The following is a 20605-nucleotide window of genomic DNA, read 5'->3' as shown; positions in this document are numbered from 1 at the left end:
CGTAGTAAAAATATAAGATAGGTCTGTGATTTTTTCCCGCATTGATTCCGTTCCCGTGGGATTACCGGGACAAATAACTGTTAATGTCCTTTCTCGGCTCAAGCGAAATTCTTAAACAAAATTTCAGTACCGGTTGAGTAGTGCAGGCGCAAAGAAGAGATATACAAACAGAGTTTCGCATTTATTATTTAGAGTATACTTACCTTCTGATATTATTTCTAGTCTTATTGCAGTTAAATTAATTGGATTAATAGCACAAATATATATAATTATTTTGCTATATTAAGTATATTAATAACGAGACCTGTAACTATAAATATAATTGTAGTAATACAAAAGAATAAAAAAAAATTAAGACTCGGGTATCTCTCAAACTTCTAGATAGGGTTTAAATTTTTACAAATTGCATATATGCTATAAAAATATTGCTTAAATATATGAAACTATCTATTTTGTTTTTTGATAATTGGTAGTATCTGTTTTTATGTATTGAATAGTAATAATATGTATTGAAATTGTATATAATCTTTTATCTATTCTCTAATTCAGTGCCAATTTACTTCGGTGCTTTATATGCGATATATTACACATCAATTAAATTTTATCATATTTAAATACATGGTGTACCACCGATGGTGTTCTATGCTCATTGGTACTTATTGTTGCAAACGCTGGTAACGAAAAAATACTTACGCAACAAAGCGACGTACATATTTGTATTTTATATTTTCTTAAAATCGATCTTTATATCGCAAGTTTCGGTCAACCGGCATATACCTCTCCGTTAATGTGGCAAAAAAAGCATCGGAGATTTGATCAACGTAAAAAAAGTTCCGGCGGGCATAGTGCACATTGGCGGGACAACCTGTATATAAGGGCATATACAAAGACATAAACGATCTATACCAAGGTATAAAATGATTGGGAACGTAGTACAGTAGTTTTGTCAAATGTATATTTTTTATTGTTAATTTTTTTATGGTTTTAACAATATCGGGTTTTAGTATAACTAATAATAGACTTGAAAAAAAAAAGTTAAAATATTCGCTATGACCTAGTCTCTCTGTGTTTTTATTGAATGAGGCTATTATTACTGTTAAAATAAATAATATAGTATCGAAAAATATGTAGAAATTTTGGCGCACGCAATTTTAAAAAATAGAATATAAAAAACGTACGAGAACTCATTGCATTAAAATATATAATTCAGTAGTTTAAGATCATAATATGTATGTATGCGTACAAATATTATTTTGTTAAACCGTAATGTAAGTAATTTATTTTATTATTTATCTACTATATAAAAATAAGTCGGGTTTTCCTTCCTGACGCTATAACTCCAGAACGCACGAACCGATTTCCACGGTTTTGCATTCGTTGGAAAGGTCTCGGGCACCGTGAGGTTTATAGCATAGAAAATTCAGGAAAATTTTCAACTGAAAAGCGGGAAAATCATTTTTCACATACAACCATCTGGTGGCGAAACGGATTTCGCCGGGTTTGCTAGTTATTTATAAGCTTTGCAAGTTTAATGCCTATTAAATATTTTAAAATGTTTATCAACATATTGTGGTATTCCATTTTTAAAAAGGATTGCTGATGACATTATTAGTATTTAAAAGTGGGAAGGAAATTTACAAGCAGTTGCGATAAACAAGGCTACCAAACTTGTAACTCCTTTTAACAACGTTGGATAATCAAATGCTGACACGCGTGGATTAAAAATCGACTTAACCATTTAACACATAGTAGGGTCGACTTGAACGCCTTTAAAATGATGTATCACGCGAAATATTTAAGCTAAGCAACGCCGAATATATGCTTCTATTATTCTTCATACATTTGAGTTGTTTTGTATATTTTTGCCTGTAGGTAAGGGCCCTTGTATTTTTAATGTGATACGTAATTGTCTACTTAACACATTAATACGTTTTTATGCTATTTTAATTTACCAACTTCACTTGTTGATGTTATCTCTGAACTATTCTCGTATTTATTTATTTATTTTTTAGTCTATGAGTTATACCTATTATTATGGTAATGCCACTTGCAATCAATCGGGGTTTTAATATAAAGAAATAAATAATTATTTTAAAATAATACATGACATTGGCATCATCATAATGTTAAGAGAATTCTATCCACTCTTCAAAATAATTTTAATATAAGAATCAATGAAACATTTACAACGTAGTCGTAAAAAACCAATAAGCCCTTACCAGTTCGAAAAAGATCGTCCAAAGTTTAATTTAGATTATATTGCAAATAAGTTTGTACTTAGCACGCGTATTGTAAACTGGAGCAAATATATTGTTTTGCTTTATTTGTGTTTTTTATTGTTTTACCTTCCTGTTTGTGAAATGAGGTCCTAAAACCCAAAGACTGCGACAGTAATATCTGCAGTGAATTCTGATTTCTCGCTTAATTTACTTTAATCTTAGAAATTATATTATGGAATAATATGGTTAGGGATAAAAAATATCTAAAACTGGAAATAAATACCGTTATAACAACATTATGTATAAGTATGAGATAATAAAATGGGTCAAAGACAACGTTAGTATTTCCACATAGGACTCAGCCTTCACCAGTTAAACATTTGTATTTATATACCTTGTTTAATGGTTGTTAAACATAAAACTTATAACATTTTTTACAGCTAATATATACACACAATATAATTTTAACTCCAACGCTTTATGTATTTACATAGTACTGATACGTGATTCCTCGTTTTATTTCTTCTGCGTTTGTTGTTACTTTTGCTAAGAAGTCAACTTCAGTAGATGACTGTGTCACGATAAGGCCGTTATCGATGAAATACCCATCTATATCTGATTCCAACCACAAGAATAATATAACAGAATCCGTTGTTACGGTTACTGCATATAGCATCTCGTTGTGAAGGTCTTTACTGGATTTTGTTACGTTTATCTGTAATGCAGACAAATAGTTATTTCTAGCAGCTATCTCACGAGTATATTTTACACAGAACATACATTCGGTCACAAAACTATACCTGAATGTTTGGCTTTCCCAATCCTTTCACCGACTTCAAAGCTACCGGGAAAATGAAATTTTCCGGAGACGATGTAACGCCGTCATACTCTAGCGAAAACCTTAAAAATAACTCATCTTTCTTGTCTTTGTCCCATATTACAATACTGCCTTGTTTCTTACTACTCAACGGATTGACATTTGCTGGATATGACTTTGTCGAGACTGGAGTTAGGCTGGTCCAATTGAATACATCCACAATGATGTTTGCGTCGATGATTGGTACAAATCTGTCGTTTATCAGATACACGTCAACATCTCCTGTTAACTTCAAGCGTGGGGAAATGAGGACAGGTGCAAAAAATCTTTTCGCAAAATAATGTAACATTTTCCACTTCCCGCCATATTCTAAAAACATAAAGCCAGAAAATGTTTTCTGAATAGATGTTATCAACATTTTTAAATTTCGTTTATATCTTTATGCTTAACTCGTCCCCTTTAAGCCTACATATTGTTATTGTATTAAGTGAATTGAAACTTACACTACCTATACGTATATTTATAAATGTATAATTTAAACAATGGCTATATCATCCAAAGAGTACCAAAACATACCGATCCCTGACCATGATGGTGCTTGCCAAACGTCATTTAATTGCCAATACAAAGCACCCATCGTGTACCAATCTGCCTGACTTTGCCTGTAAAATTCTGTTTCCGTTTTCATTGCCATAGCTTGAGTTATCTAAAAATAGATTTAACGGTATACTGTATATTTGTTTTTATTTTTGTGCAGAAAAAATCATGATTATGATATGAAAAAACACATGAATTTCTGTGATATCTGAAGTAGTTTATATCATTGATAAAGGCTTAATTTAAACTCTCCTATCTTACCTGGCTATAAAAAACAAACTTTTCAAAATAATTTTTATCGCCACTATCTAGTTTAAGGTGCTTTCTAATTTGAAGCCGTATGTTAGTGTTACCATTGGGGCTGTGTTGCCTGTGTTTCGAATATTTGCTGTATAAACTGAAATCCTCAGTATTATTGGTAGCAGTTTGCATTGTTTTAAGAGATGGGAAGGACTGGAATCCATATTCAGAAGCGAATCTTGTATAAGGATAGATATTAGCATCCCAGTTATCAGACAGGTAGTTGTAATAATGTGTATCGCCATAGTGGGGGTCATATGGGTTTTGGGCTATATAACCGTCTTCTTCTGATTTTTTTCCATTTGACGGACTTGAAACGAGATAGCGTCGACTCGGATCATAACTCTCAACAATTGGCTTAATGGTATCAACATATAACTTGATGTACTCCTGTTTATATCTATCGAACTGCGTTTGTGTCATGTACCAGTTACCTCTCAGGGCAACTTCGTTTTCGTTGTTTCCAGCCCAAACAGCAATGGATGGGTGATATTGAAGACGCTTCACTTGTTGCTCTACTTCAGTCATTACGCTTCTACAATTATTGAAAAATAATATTTTTGTGATCAATGTATAAAGCTAATAATACCTACTTATAACAACACTTATAGTAATGCAATCTGTTCATTTGAAACTTATTTTCTTCTTCAAAAGCAATGTAAAAAAATGGTTAAATAGTTCAAAAAGTATTCTTACTCCAGAAAATCCATGTCAGCAGGATACATGGAGCAGGCGAAAAGAAAATCTTGCCAGATAAGTATGCCAAGTTCGTCACATTTTTGGTAGAAGTAGTCGGACTCATACACCCCGCCGCCCCACACTCGAAGCATCGCCATATGGGCGTCTCGCGCCGCAATCAGCAAATTATCAACTGTTTACGTGCATAAATAAACTAACAGTTTAACAAGAAATTGCGGGATATACTAACATGAAATATCTAAAGGCATTTTATACGAGTGCTTTCTAACACTTGTTTTATAGTGCAGAATGTATTAAGTGCAGAGAAGTAGCAACCAACCGACTAAACTCCACTATATCCCATCACACCGCTATGTTGTGGTGGGACAATGTATATCATACATGTATAAAGTGTATAGAAAATTATCATACACTTTATAATTCATATCAAATAGTAAGTACATACCAGTGTTTTTATCAGTACCCAGTTCCGGTAGAATATTCGCCGGTATCCAATTCGAACCTTTCATAAATATAGGATATCCATTCACTTTAAAATAGAATGTTAAACCTTGGCCTGCTGTCTTGTTACCTTCATAAAATAATATAAAAAAAGATAAATAAACAGTTAATCAAGTTTAAGTCTTATCTATCTATAACTATTATATTATTCTATTGTGGGAGTCGAGCACGCTAAACGCACGAAAAGGTCCAGTTCGCACCGGCGAAACATTCCCAATACATTCCTTTTTTCCCGTCATCAATCCTTTCCATATCCCTCACCCCTTGCTCATGCTCAGGCATAAACTCTGGGAATGTTCATGGGAGGTGGTGATCGCCCACCATCAGGATAGAATAATGTAATATGTACATCAGGTGAAGAACAAGCTCAGTTACCCACTATGACATAAAAAAAAGAAAATCTTCAATAATATAACAATTAGGCGTAGGTACCTAGTATCGTATTAATTCAATTTGACTTACCAAAAATAGTATAGGCATCTTGTTCAACTAGCTCAATAGTACGAAAACCAATCTTCAAGAGTTTATGTGACATTTCTCCATTTTCTGCATCATTTGAAAAAAATACATTCAAATCGTATAACGCTTGCTCTCCAAAACCGTTGGGCCACCACAACGACACAACATTCTGGAATTTATAGAATTACAAAAATACAAAAAACCTAATCATCATTGATAAATATGTTTTACATAGGCGTAGGTTCAAGTAGAAATGATTCACAATATATGAGAACCTTGGTTCAAAATTAAAAGTCAATGTACCTAATATTGTGATTTTTTTATATTGTTATTTTTGGCAGATGGGTTAGGTAAATGTTTAGACCATCACGTATATTTATTAGGTATATTTACATTTTAACGAAAGTTCACGGCTGCGCTTGCCTTGAAAATTTAGGTTAATGACGGTAATTTATAATTTAACGCCTTGTTTGAATAATTCAAACAGATTCTCAATTAGTTAATGTTCAATGTAATGATTTACAGTTAAATAAGCCTAGTCTTTGATGTCTCCTATAAAAATTTATTGCTTCCGTATTATTTTGACACAATGTCATAAATTCCTAATATTAATATAAAAAACAAATAATTCAGTCTACTAAATGTTAAAACTTGCGGTGCAACTTTTATGTTAATTTTATGAGTGTTGAAAAATAATAACTAGGAATAATTAATATTGCATAACTGTTTTAAAAAAAGATACTTCTATTATTCTGATACAAATCTAGTATAATTAACTCGACAACTAGTACGATATGTTTCTACATATCCAATAATATTTTATACAATATTTTGCATATTTTTTCCTGTCCTGATAATTAGCTTTATAACCAGCTTGTCGCAACTGATAGTTATCCTTTGCAAATATATGATCATGTATTCATTTACTTACTTTATCAAATTTTCAAATAATACGTATATATAATTTCAAAAAATATACCCACTACAAATAAACCTACCGCACTAATCGTCATATTTATCTCAGCGTCAGCTGCGCCGTCTTCACCCGCTTGCATATCCAACATCCTCCCCACTGTCAGCGACTGGTGTGCATTCACAGAGAGTGTTGCGCTCAAATAACCTTTTATTTCCGATCGTGGTAATCCACTTTCCAAATTAGCAATAATTCTTAGAGACCAGTGCGATTCGCCTTTCTCCGTAAACGTTCTTACAGTCCTTATCAAAGCTCCATTGTGAAATTCGATTGAAGCATTTTTCCTGTGAAGTTCTCATATATAATTAGGTACAAATCCTACAAATATTATAAACGATCGTAATCTAGCAAACTTTCTTATATTTCAAATATTCGTAAATCTGATGGATGCTTGTTACTCTTTCACGTAATACGAGATAGATTATACAGTCTGGATAGCCCATAGGTTATTTTTCACCCGAGCAAGAGCCTCGGATTACAGCTAGATAATTAAAATACACACGATAAGAATGGAAATGTGTTACCTATATGAATGGTTCGCTGCCCCGTTTCTTGAAGATATGAACACTAAAGATTTTTTTTTTTTTTTTGTTACAGTCGGCAATGGAGCTGGTGGGACGCCTGATGATAAGCGCTACCACCGCCCATGAACATTTGGAGAGGCATAAGGTCCATTGCAGACCTTGTGCCTCTACAAATATATTGCCGACATTTTGGGAAGGGATTAAGAAAGGATTGGCGATAGGAATAAAGGAAAGGACTGGGAAGGGTAAGGAAAAGGATATAAGATACTAAGAATTTGTAAAATGTTTGACTTTTTAGAGAATTGGAATCTATGTAAGCGGTTAGCAGCGCATACGATTGGTAGAAGAACGGCTTAATGTTGTTTGTCTATCAATTAGTAAAATTACCATAGTCCAACAGAAGGGAAGGCTGGGCCCCAATCCCAACTAAAAGACGCTTGCATCTTTCTGAGTTGGTTTACGTGACATTCACCATTATAAACCGAGGGAACACAATTTGGAGCTGTGAAGTGTTTATCAGAACGCGCCTTCGCTGCTTCCACAGGTGAAACAAAATTTACGACCAATTCGTTTTCTCCAACCTAAAATATCATGCGTGATAATAACTTAATCGTTTAATCATAATTGTATATATGTATTTCTAAATGTGAATAACGATATTTATAGAAATAACACAAAAAGATATAGGGAAATTTCAAACACCGTCCTAGTTTACTTTTATATTTAGATATATTTCCATTGTTATATAAGAGGTCAAACAACAACTAGAAACATAAAAATTTTTAATATTATGTAACTATTAATTAAATTTGAAGATTTTTCACAATAAAAAATTTCATGCACTTACATAATATACACCTAGGTAGAGCTCATGTAAAACAAGAAATAAATAAAACTATAATTAATTAGAATAGAATAGAATAAGGATAAATTTAATCTCTGTAGCTATTTATATTGCATTAATGCAATATAAATCGATACAGCAGATACATTGCGAGCAAAACAAATCATTTATCTGCACTAATGTTACGTACCTACCTTTTTTAATATTATAAATTATAAACAAACAAAAGACCGTTAGTCATAAGAGACATTGCAAAAATTTCGAACCATACTGACCTTGAGGTATTGTCGGATGTCGAAAACATATCTTACGAACATGTTATTAGTCCAGCCAATTGGGTTACCGTTAAATTCCAAGAAAGCAACAGTGTCCACGCCTTCGAGGACCAAGTTAGAAATTGCATATTTCAAATGTTTTGGTTTGACTAAAAATAATTTGTATTTTTTTAATTCATCTCATCCTTTACCTTAAAACAACGCCGCACGATGTGTGATGTTAAAAAATGAAAATGATGTTTAATGTTTCAGAGATAAATTTTAAGAAATAGAAAGTAGTTGTAATTGAAAAACAAACTTGTATTATTTATGAGTTGAATTGAAACACTGTACCCATGGAAAAAATTATCATATACTAATACTACAATAAATATTTACGCTTAAATTTGCTTTTGTAACTCCAAGAATCGTAAGCAACCCATCGCGTTAGAACGTCATTAAACCCTTCTAAAACGTCGCCAATTATTTTAGCTTTCTGGAGGTCGGTATAAATTCCCCCGGGAACTGTACCCGGCACCGCGATCGCTGAAATGAAGATTCCAAATGTTTTGTATTGTGCATGTATAATACTATTTAATTTTTACGTACCTGCATTGATTGTTCGTAGATCTAATTTAAAAAAATACAGTGACTTGGAATAACGTTAAAATAAAGTAGGAAAAATATGGCTAAAAATCATTATTTAAAATAAAAAAAAAATACAACAGGAACATAGATAAATACCTACCATCGTTATAGTGAAAAATATGTGTGTACCGCAAATTAATTCGGAATTAGGTATCTTTGTATGGAAAAATGTCAAATCAGAGCCTTTATTTAGTCGATTTTGACTTATGTAAGGATTTACTGTAGGGTTTCTCAATAAGCGCTGGCAGATTTCGGCGGCCTTCGCCTAGGCTAAGTGAAATCAGTTCAAAATATATTTTATTGTCCATACACTTATGCCTTATTAACATGCTAATTTACACGGATGAACGATCTGACCGAGTGACAAATTATATTATCAATAGAAATATTCGACAGAACGAACGCTTTGCGCCCATTTCATAGAAAACGTGGTTGAATTTGATTAATGGTCTTGAATTAAGTCTAACTTCACAGCAGCGGTCGATGGATTACTTTTTACTTACGACATCAAGGCATCCCATTAGAAAGTACTAATCTATAGTATTATGTTATCTGTGGTAATATTAGCCGAGTTAGGTGAAGAAACGGCTTTGACGCAAAACGTTCGATCTAACGAACATAATTTTGGTCATGAAATTTTAACATTTGTACTCTTCCTTGATGTAACAAAATGATGAAAAATAAAATATATTTTTCATAGGCAGCACTAAGACGAGATGGCTCCCGTATGCCGCAAACGTCTACCGTATAGGTATAAATTTATCGTGTTATAAGGGCTATTTGAAGGATGAATCGTAAGATAAACTTCAAAACAGTAGGTAGGTAAATTAATATGTATGTATTATAGTAATTAGCTATAATTAACAGGTACTTACATTTATTTTTATTCTCGACTGTCCAAACAACATCTTTGTTAGATGAACTCAAATCAAGTGTGACTGTACATTGTATGTGAACAACTATTGCAACGAAACACAGTACTTGCCTCATTGCGATTCGCCCTTTGATGTGTTATTCGAATTTAAAATAAAACTGTATCATCGTTGACACTAAGCTCTTGTAATCATACACAAGTGGCTATCTGTCATCCATCCATTGTAATGAAGTTGAGCGATGTACTATAATAATTATCGATGTCGATGAAAATGTTATTTATTTTATCTTCACTGCTATATTGTAATCGTTTACTTATACGAAGTTGATATAAAAAGGATAGTTCTAATAAAAAGGAAGGATTTTTTTAAAGATCAAATATATCATATTTCCTATTCCTTAAGGTTTCAGATTGGTTTTACATTTTGTAGATCGGTACATTTTTAAAAAATACGGGAGTATATTCCAGGATTAATTCAATCTAGAAACAGATAAAAAAAACAACTTTAAATGGTCTATTATTCTTTTGAATCATAATAAGTATTAACGTATATTTGCTAATCATAATACCTATTTGTTTGTTGTAATATTAAGGAAAATATGCAATTACTAAATATGTTTATCGACTTAGACTAACTGTATGACCTTCACTATGAAATAAAGTGTTATCGTAAACAAACATAACGGATCGAACAATTCTCACTCTCGATATAATAATCGCAGTTCACGAATAATAATAAGTTCGCAGATGTTAGTAGATTCTCTAAATACGCCAAAGTATTTATTGATGATAAAATATTATTGTATTATATGTTATATAAACATTCTTCTTAAAATAAATGCAAACTCTTTTATTAGAACGGTTTATTTCAAGACATTTTCACGTGTAATTTTAATAACGTAAATGTCAAAACGTTACTATTTTTTGCTTCAAGTTATAAATAAACAAATATTTATTACATTTGAAATGGAACGTGTTACTTTATATGAAGAATATAAACTTATACAGAAAAATGATACGGAAGTGTACGGAATATGGAAAGGTTTTGTTATAAAATATATCTTATATTATCACATATTTCTTACGTGTAGGTACCTGTTAAAAAGTGCTGGTTTTGACCCAGCGTGGATGTTTGAATTTATTTAGAATATTGTAAGATCATATTTTTTCATATTAAATTGTTATTCATAAATTATACTTTATTTACCGATCTGACTGAGTATCTACTGATAAAAAGATATCCCATTTTTAAGAAAAAAAAATTGTTTGAAAACTGTATCCATCTGTATGTTTCATTTTGTTCAAATCCGTTTACTCGTTTGTGTGGTAACTAGCATTCGAGTTATAAAAAGTGCAAAATACTACGTATTTAGTAAAAATTTATTGTTATAGGCCTAATGCGGTTTTTCTATAAACAATAAATCTATTACCACAGATAACATAATACTATACTACTATTACCTATATCTATGATCAATGTACCGAACATAAATAATGGCACAATTCTCATTATTCATTGATTTTATCACTTATTTTCTTATATTGTAAGTACCTTCAGTTATGAATCAAAATACACAATTTATTGCTAGCATATTTTAACATGAATACGCTAGCATATAAGGACATACATTTAAGGTGTCATGGCCAGATAACCAGCATAGCTAAGAACATAATTGCTTATCCTCTTGAAGTCAAAGCATTTATGTAACATGGTAATAAATGCCTGCTTTTGTTAACAAAATAATAATTACTGTATTTGCTTATTTGCTTACATCTCTTATTGAACAGTTATAGGCGTATATCACACTAGCCGTGCGCTGTTGTTTCACCCACGTGATACATATAAATGGACTATCGAATAATATCAAATTAATTTTCAAATCTGACCAGAACTTTATTTTACTATGCGCTCCGACTTCGCCAGTGGCGGTTAATTATATTACCGTTGTCTATTTCGTATGTATAGCACACAAGGTCATATCCAACGGTAAAAGAATTTTTGCAATCGGTACAGTAGTTCCTGAGATAATCATGTTTAAACACATAATCCCTTCAGCTTTACATTATTAGCATAGATATAATAAGTAGATAGTTACTATTTTAAATACTTATTGGTTGAACGCGCTAATCGCAAGAGCCTCGAATTCGAATTTTAAAATAGCTTTTGAATTGGATAGTCCAATCATCGAGGAAGGTAATACGAAGCCTATAGAATAGAATATCGATATTATGTTATAGCATATAAAATAATAGTTTTCTCTTCAAATTAATTATGCCATTGAAACCGCTAAGAACAGCTCATAATCTATAAATTTTCTCATTTCAGGAGCGCATTTGTTACTATTTTTCCTGGCTTTTGTGTTTGGATCCTTCTGTACCTTCTGTTTTCATATGCTAATGTATTTATTCGACGAAAAGTGTGTTTTATTTCCAAAGCTTCTCTCCTTAACATCGCTCCGACAAAACATAATTTATGAATTCATTCCAGAAGATAAAGATATGGCTGACAGTAAGTTCTAAAAACATGAATTTATAATGATATACAATTAAATTATTATACCTTATAATACGTATAATACTTTGAACAAATCAGAATTTATGTTTTTGAGCATTGTAATATAAACTTACCTTACTAGATACAAAAAAATTGTAAATGTCGTCATATTTCTAGTGCTACCAGTAGACTTTGTCAGCACACAGTGGGTGGAGAAAAGCGTTTGTTACCTGCCCACTTATGTGCCTCTCGTGTCAGGCATTTTTGGATTAGTTTGGACAACTATGTTCCTGATGTGTTCCTCTGGCAGCCGAGTTCTTACTGGGTAAGCAATAATAAAAATATGTCATTGTTTTTACCTCCCCAATTAATGTCATAACCACAGAAATTGTAACAAAAACCAGTAAAGTGATCAAATCATACTTAAAGTGACACACAAAGCATTGATGAAATATTTTTATCGTTTCATCTAAATCTAAGCATTACTCATTAAACACGATTTGGGTAGAATATTTAATGTCAGTTTGCAGAGGCCTTGGCGCATACTGCCACCCGTGTTTATATTTTCACTGGCTATGGGGTCTCTGTGTGTCTACTCGTCTATCGTAACACATTACGGCCTGCATGACCTTTGTATGAAGCTAAGTGAAATTACTGGAAGCACCACGTACGTCAGCTATTAGAATTTCAACATTTTTGTCAAGTGTAATGTAAATATATCACGTATCATTAAGTTTGTTCTGTTTATAACGACTTTAAAGGTTGCCTTGGCGCAGTAAATAGTAGATTATTGTTTATAGCGAAATAGTTAATCCTCACTGTTTTGGTGAGTCTAAACGTAGCGAAACATGAAGTTCATAGTACCTATAAAGAAACTATATCAATTGTTAATACGCAAACGTCTCCAGTAACATCTAGGCAAAAACTGTAAAAAGATGGTTTTGAATACAGACTGAGATTTATCTAACTATTATCAATATTTAGATGCACGTACACCGTCAATGTTGCCACTCTAGTCTATGAGCGTCGGATCAGAGGCGTGTACCAAGCCACTCAGTTGACAATACTCTCAGCCTGGCTCCATACAGCTTGCTGGGTACTATCAGCTCTGCTCACCCTTGCAAGGGTGCTCCTGGTTGTCGACTTTCAACTAGTTCGGGTCAGGACAGAACTTACGGGGAATATTGACAGATTTTTGGTAATTAAAAACATTAGTTTATTATTACGTTAATAATTAATAATACTGGTCTGCAAATTAATATTTCACTTCCCAGAACTTGTTTTGCTAAATTAACTGTTAATACCAATAACATTACAGGAACGAAATGAAAAGCATATTCGCACCATATCTCCAGATGTTTGGGATCCACAAATTCCAAGAACTCCCTCAAGGAGCAGTGTTAGAGTTCATTTTCAAAAAAAAGAATACCTACGTACGAAAATGTTTCCAGAAATGAAGATGACGAGTATCAGTGATTTGGGAGAATTACTGTATTTATCTGCAACACCACAATCATCATCTGTTCTTGCTCTAGTACCGTCCGAACAACATAAACTGGACAAATTTTCTATTTATAAATTAATCCACACGGATCATCAATTTATTGTTCAGCTTTTATATAATATAGTTAATGCGATAACAGGAAATAGTCCACTTTCAAGCTTAACTAGCAGTGAGGAATCTTTACTATCAGACACTGGCTCAATGAAAATCGCACGTCAATATGGTCAACAGAAAATATCATCGAAACTTAATTTTGTACCACCAAGTCAACGAAACGTATCGCAGTCTATCGTGAGCTTAGAAGAAGCTGAAGAAGTTGCTGTAGGCATACGGCTTATTGTCAAAAGTAAATTGAACACACTGATGGAGCGGAGTCAACCACAGTATCAATCCACCTTAAACCTTGCATCTGAAATGACTATGGACACCAAAAATACTAAGGCTCCATTAACACCAACACCGATTACACGACCAAAATCAAAAGAGACAGATTTAGCGATGCCTGGTACGAGTAAAGATACTAAAATTTCAATAAAGTCCAGCTTAAAAAACACAGGAACGCAGACGCGAAAGAGAAAGGAATCAAACTCCCAAAGGGTTCATATTGATTCGAAAACTAGCATGTCGAGTACTGATGAGACAGAAAGTGTTGAAAAGGAAACGCAAACACCAAAAAAGGAAAAACAGGATTAATCTTTAATAAGTATGCGCCCCATACTCCACAAGGGGACACGGAAAATCACACATATTAAGTAATTATATAACACGCAATGCTTGTTACATTGCGGGAGGTAGTTATCGGTCTGAAATATTATTACAAAACTTTTGAATAAAACGTATTAAATACCATAAACTAACAAACCGATTGATTAAAGAACTATACTGCTAATTTAAGAATGGTGGGTTTTGCATGTTACATGAACTAGTTCAAATAATTTTCCTTTCGTATCTACTTAAAATTATGATCATAACATTGTTTCATGTCCTCAGATTTCTTCAATTTAAATATTACTTATATAATATATTATTATTATTTATTTGTATTAGGTAAATGTTGTGTAATTATAGTGTGAGAGTTTTAACCATGAAAAATGCTTAATACAGTATTGCTTAAACCATATTATCATATATCTCATTTCCCGAGTAATGTTTTATACACTCGCCTATTTTCTTAAAAAGTTTCATAAGTTAAATCTTGTTTTAGCTACGTGACTTTAACCCGTTAGGTCTATTTGCTTATTAAAAATTATAATTATGATGTGCGTAAGTATTAAAATATATTTTGCAATTTAACTTAATTCAAAATAATTAATTGGAAGTTACTATTATCCAAAAACGATCTAAGTGATAAGTATACTTAGCTATTGTTTTAATAATGCTATTGTTTTAACAACATCACAAAAATAGGTAGTTTGTTATATGTTTTCTTATATCTACGGTGTATTTTAAATGGATATCTATATTATCTTAATCTCATTTTTACTACAAAATACAAGTTACAACCAACCATTTCGATCGCGTGAACTCTCGTTTCAGTTTTTATATAATATTTCTACATAAGAATGTCAGGATCCCTAATTATCGATGCCATTTATAATGAATCACAATTTCGCCAGAAATATTTGTATTATCCAACTCACGTGCATATTTGGTCACTCGGTTCTTTAATACTATTTAAATTCGTTTCACGGCAAACGACTGTATTGCCTAATAGAGAAGCCTTGATTTTGATGTAGTTCATATTTACCCAAGACCAACACTCACTTGCTAAAGATAATAAAAACGCGAACCAAATTTTATTTCGCATAAAATATTCGATATGTACATATAGGTATACATACTCGGGTTTTGATGAGCCTACTTTTATTAAAACAGCAGTTATTTATAATTATTAGAACGCACTTGAAAATAGACAAATCCTACTAATATTATAAACGTGAAAGTGACTCGATCTGTCTTTCTCTTCTTCACGATTAAAAGACTGAAACCATTTGGATGAAACTTGATACAAAGATATTTTTGAGACCCGAGAAAGCATAGTTTTCATCCCGGGGCAAACCGGGGACTGTCTATCTATACTTTGATTATGCAGGTAAAGCCAAGGTCAGAAAGCTAGCCGAATTAAAAACAAAAACTACAGTATAAGTTTTAATCTTTTTTATTTTACCCGCTATACCAAAAACGAAATATACATAAAGGGACACCACATTCATACCATGCTAACGCCTTTAAATATATCTTTCATCAGGTAAATTAATACAAAGTCTCAAAATAATTATTAAAAATAATCAAACACAAATAATTACAAACGAACTAATTTTGGCACTATAAAATAAAATGTTTTTAAACTAAAAATCTTAATTTTACTATCACTTTCTAAATCACTCATATCCCTCTATTTCACCGAGTGTCATGTCTCCAGTTTTTTTAACTTTATCCAAACTCCGCCATCCACCGCACATGCCAGAGAAGACGCTTTCATCTTTATGGGAGTCTCAGTCCGATCGTCCAGTAAAATTTCGTACTTTTGAAGTATTTTCACTAACGCCATTTTAGACTGAATGTAACCTTGACGTAGACCTAGAAATGCAAATTGCGCATATTAGTGTCAAGGTAGATGTCTCAAAATGAAAAAGCTACCTATTCGCACATAATTAAATTAATGAATGATAAATGCAATGGTAAATAATATTGTCGAAGAAAACATAATAAGTGTCAAATTACCGGTAATTTTTTGGCGCTAAAACTTTCAAGTACTTAAAATAAAATACCTAAGCATTTCCTTGGACCTTCGCCAAACGGCATCCAATGACAAGGATGCATCTTTGATTTTTTCTCAGGAGCAAACCTGTCGGGATCAAATGTGTTCGGGTTTTCAAATATATCTGGATCCATTTGTATTGATTGTATCGGAATGAATACTAGCGTGCCTTCTTCAATTATCAACTCACTGTCAGGCATCTTGTAATCTTTTGTGCATCTTCGGAACAATGCACGCATCGGTGGATGGATTCGCATTGTTTCTGTAAAGATTATACACTCTCAGTTATCTAATTATCTCGGCTAACCTATTAAATATAGATGATAGAGGTAATTAGTATCAATAAGTTATGTAAATATGTAGGCGAAGGTAGTGATTACCCACTTCTCAAAAATCTGCCTTGTCAGTTTTAAAAATGACGAATATTGTGAGTCATTTCAATTCTGAACTTTAATTTCACTATATGCGATTAGTTTTTGAAATAAAATTAAAAAAGCGACAGCAAGTAAACATCGTACCGTCAAGAATCATGTTTATATAGGTCATTTCGTTCTGCGCTTCATATGTACATTGACCGCCATGCTTCTTTAATACTCTTAAGATTTCTTCCCTAGCTTTGGACTGAATTTGAGGATTACATGCCAATTCATAAGCAGCAAATTGACTTGTGGTGGCCGACGTTTCGTAGCCAGCGAACATATAAAGCATAGTGTTTGCTGCGATATCTGTTAGAGTGAAAGGAGTTGCCTCGCCCTTCGTGTCTGGAATAATTTGAATAAAAAATATTAATTGTCAACAGTCACACTCATAGATTTTTATGGCAAATTAAAACGTTATCAAAAAACCAGCTAGTTAAAAATATGTGTTTAACAAACCTGTAATTAACTTCTCTTTATTCATTAAATCTATTAGAGCTTGAAGAAAATCTGATCGCTGGTAATTGTGAGTTTGTCGATATTCAACTGTCTCTTTAACAAGATTGTAAAAGAATTTGTTCATATCAGGATTTACACGATTAACTCTCAATTTTTTGAAAAATTCTGGTGCAAAAAATGAGATCGCTCGTATTATTGTCCTAAAAATGAAAACAGATTAATAGCTTAATTGTGTATTTATCTTTCTTTATTTTTAAATAGAGTATGGGAAAAATCATAATAACCTTCGAACGAAAAATTATGTACTTGATTTCTCTTGATAACCAGCAAAAAACTAAAGATATGACTCTTTTATATATCTCTCAAGGTCATCTATAAAATTTGTAAGGGTCACCAAATTTAAATAAGTAACAAAAGCTTAATTTAAGAAGCTACGGTTATTATGTCTGAATAAATTATAATCCTAAAAAGTTCTGAACCGATTACTACGATACTAAATCAAATTCATTATCTGATTTAGTACTTGCAGTTAAAAGTGAGCATTTTTTTTATATTTCTGAAATATATTATCATTTTAAAATATATATAGTATTGCACTAAATCTTAGCCCGATACTCCTAAACTCTCTTTTCATATAAGTTAATATACGTCAGTAGGTATATAAAACACGTTTTTGAAGAATTAATTTCTTTCTATTTTACTTTTCCTTAAGAATATAAAATAGAAAATTTGTCGTATTTCTAAAAATAAACAGCTACAAATTAGAATCACTTCAATTTTCTTCTTATAAAAGAAGTCAAGAACTAATAACAAGTCTAAAGGGCATGACATGATTATAATTTAAAAAAATATGACATTTATTGAAATGTTATTGACCTCCAAGTGCCGGTAGTTTTATAATTAAATCAAATCAATTACACTATGTTTTGAAATTATATGAGGTCACGCATTAATAAGCTAATGATTTACTTAGTACTAAAGCAAGCTTAAATATATATAATGTAAGATTACATTGTTAACAAAATATAGTTGCCTTCATAATAAGAAGTGCATATTTTTTAGCATTACAATGTTACATTTAACAAATTAGTCCTAAAATCGTTCTTGTTTCAGCATTGAAGCATATCAATAACAATGTTTATGCTTAATTGTTATAATCTATGAAGCAATTATAACTTCAAATTGCATATAATTCACTTATAATTACGTTAGTTGAACGTTTATGTTTGTTCAAATTTGTAGTAGGTATTTGCTCAGTATACTTATGCAAAATTTACATTTGAATTAAAAGTCATACATAATTGCTTCATCTGATAAGGAATTCTTACATTGTATTAATTGATTTCAATGCAGAGTATGGAAATATGTAGCAAATATTATTATAAGTTTATTATTTGGTACCTTTCTTAGAATTTAATACTTTATATATTTCAAACAAAGCAAATTCGTAAGCCGATACTCATTCCCAATGCATTTCACTCAGGCTTTTTTTAATTGTTTTTTAAATTAATGAAAAAATGTCTAGCAAATAAAAAATGACAATTTCATTCAATTTAGGCATGTACAATTCCTTTCGATCCTATAATAGACTATAGCCTATTATGAACGCAAGTTATTAAGAATGTTTGTTAATATTCTTTTACGCAAAAACACCTGATTGTAACTGTATGAAATTTGATACAGAGGTAACTGTCTCTGTATAAAAACACGTAGTCTTCTTTTTTCGGGTTCTGCGCGAGGGAAGCCGCTAGCTAGCTAGTGAAATATAATTTAGACACACGAAGTTTTCTATGACTCTTAACTTGCTATTAAATGCAAATAAAATTTTAAGCCCGTTTCCTTTTTTTAACCTTCCCAGTAGTTAGTTAGTTCTTTATTTCCGTCGATAATCTTTCCTTATCTTTTTCGCTGTAATCCCACCTCTGCGAAAGATAATGGGCGGTGGTGATTGCTTACCAACAGGCGAAACACCAACTCCAGCTGTGTTTGTTAACCAAAAACTGTAAGTACATCTGCAACGGCTTGTAAACACGTGTGCCAAATGTCATTAGTGTATGTATGTTTGTTTGTTTATGTACACGCATAACTCAAAAACTATTTGGCGGATTGTTATTTTTTATTTTATCTGTGCATACTTGATGCACCAATTTCGGGATCAGTATAAATTTCATCGAAAACAGTACAGTCATTTTTGAGACAGAGGATATAATGGAACAATGCCGCAACTGCTTCTACGTCTTTCCAACAGGCGGAACAGTTGAAGTCGGTTAAATACTACCAGCTAGCTAGGTAATTAATCCTAAACCATGAATTATAAAAAATTAAGACAGGTAGGTAGGTAGGTAGGCGTTTTCGGACTGAAACTGAACTGGTAATGGAAATGGTTTACGAACAACGTTGCATAAAAACTGGAAATTACTGCATCACTGAAGTAGTACCGAAAAGAAAATATTGACTACTTACCAGTATAAAGTTTTCGGTTCAAAATATTCATGCCCTCGTCTATAAAATTCTGAATCGGAAATTTTGAATCCGTTGCACTCAACGCCAAAACCGACGCTTCCAATAATTTCCATTGAATACTTCTCCGAGAATTCGGAAAAGTTAATCGCTTCATTCTTTAAGTACATTGTGTCGCTGTAGTGCAAAGCATCATTTGCTATTTTTTCCACTAACGGGAACATAGTTTTCAGTTTGCCGGGTGTAAACACTGGCGAAAGCTTGAAACGTAGCTCTTTCCATGCCTGACCGTGTATGTTAAACAAATGTCCACCTAAAGGGTTCCCTACGCCGCTCGAAAATATTCCATGAGATTGAAAATGATCGAAATCCTTTATCAATACATGCTTTACCAAATCCGGATCGTTAACACTTAGCACTGGTAAATTAAAAGAATAAAATCCTACATATGGCAGGTGCTTATATTTAAAATAAGCATCACAATACGGTTCAAAGAATTGCTCCTTTCTTCGGATCACATCACGCACGTTGCCAAAGGGAAATATCGGTTTAGGTCCAAACACACCTTTCCTAGCCCAATACGTAAATTTGTATTTATACCAAACGTAAATTAATAGCAAACAAATAAAAAATAACAGAAATATTTCATTCGTTATCGTGGATACATAATGTATGAATGCCATTATGATTGCATTCCTTTTTTAATATTAAACTATTTTTCCGTGGCGAACACAACACACGCGTTATTTCGAAATCATTACAAAATTATTGTTTCGAACTTTTGAATTTACGCACGCTTCTT

General features: G+C 32.2%; 3 protein-coding genes across 3 annotated transcripts; 1 reads left to right on the top strand and 2 right to left on the bottom strand.

Moving 5' to 3' along the window:
• Positions 1 to 2610: 2610 nt before the first annotated feature.
• Positions 2611 to 9918, bottom strand: LOC119828664 (beta-mannosidase). The gene is made up of 12 exons (XM_038350899.1): positions 9711 to 9918; positions 8587 to 8733; positions 8209 to 8357; positions 7477 to 7670; positions 6591 to 6849; positions 5596 to 5761; positions 5078 to 5203; positions 4630 to 4804; positions 3895 to 4468; positions 3613 to 3742; positions 3020 to 3405; positions 2611 to 2934 (listed from the first exon to the last, which is right to left on the bottom strand). The coding sequence occupies exons 1-12, from the start codon at positions 9823 to 9825 to the stop codon at positions 2698 to 2700; spliced, it is 2658 nt and encodes an 885-aa protein (XP_038206827.1). The 5' UTR covers positions 9826 to 9918; the 3' UTR covers positions 2611 to 2697.
• Positions 9919 to 10675: 757 nt separating this feature from the next.
• LOC119828627 lies at positions 10676 to 14414 on the top strand. Its single transcript, XM_038350848.1, has 6 exons — positions 10676 to 10751; positions 12036 to 12218; positions 12381 to 12528; positions 12727 to 12870; positions 13188 to 13401; positions 13522 to 14414. Exons 1-6 carry the CDS (start codon positions 10676 to 10678, stop codon positions 14398 to 14400), a joined length of 1644 nt encoding a protein of 547 aa, XP_038206776.1. The 3' UTR covers positions 14401 to 14414.
• Positions 14415 to 15859: 1445 nt separating this feature from the next.
• LOC119828813 (cytochrome P450 6a2-like) lies at positions 15860 to 20605 on the bottom strand. Its single transcript, XM_038351088.1, has 5 exons — positions 19807 to 20605; positions 17344 to 17543; positions 16987 to 17229; positions 16479 to 16730; positions 15860 to 16287 (listed from the first exon to the last, which is right to left on the bottom strand). The coding sequence occupies exons 1-5, from the start codon at positions 20484 to 20486 to the stop codon at positions 16118 to 16120; spliced, it is 1545 nt and encodes a 514-aa protein (XP_038207016.1). The 5' UTR covers positions 20487 to 20605; the 3' UTR covers positions 15860 to 16117.

The sequence above is a fragment of the Zerene cesonia genome, chromosome 8 (assembly GCF_012273895.1).
Source record: "Zerene cesonia ecotype Mississippi chromosome 8, Zerene_cesonia_1.1, whole genome shotgun sequence".
Lineage (NCBI taxonomy): Eukaryota > Metazoa > Arthropoda > Insecta > Lepidoptera > Pieridae > Zerene > Zerene cesonia.
This window is presented reverse-complemented; position numbering and strand designations above follow the sequence as displayed.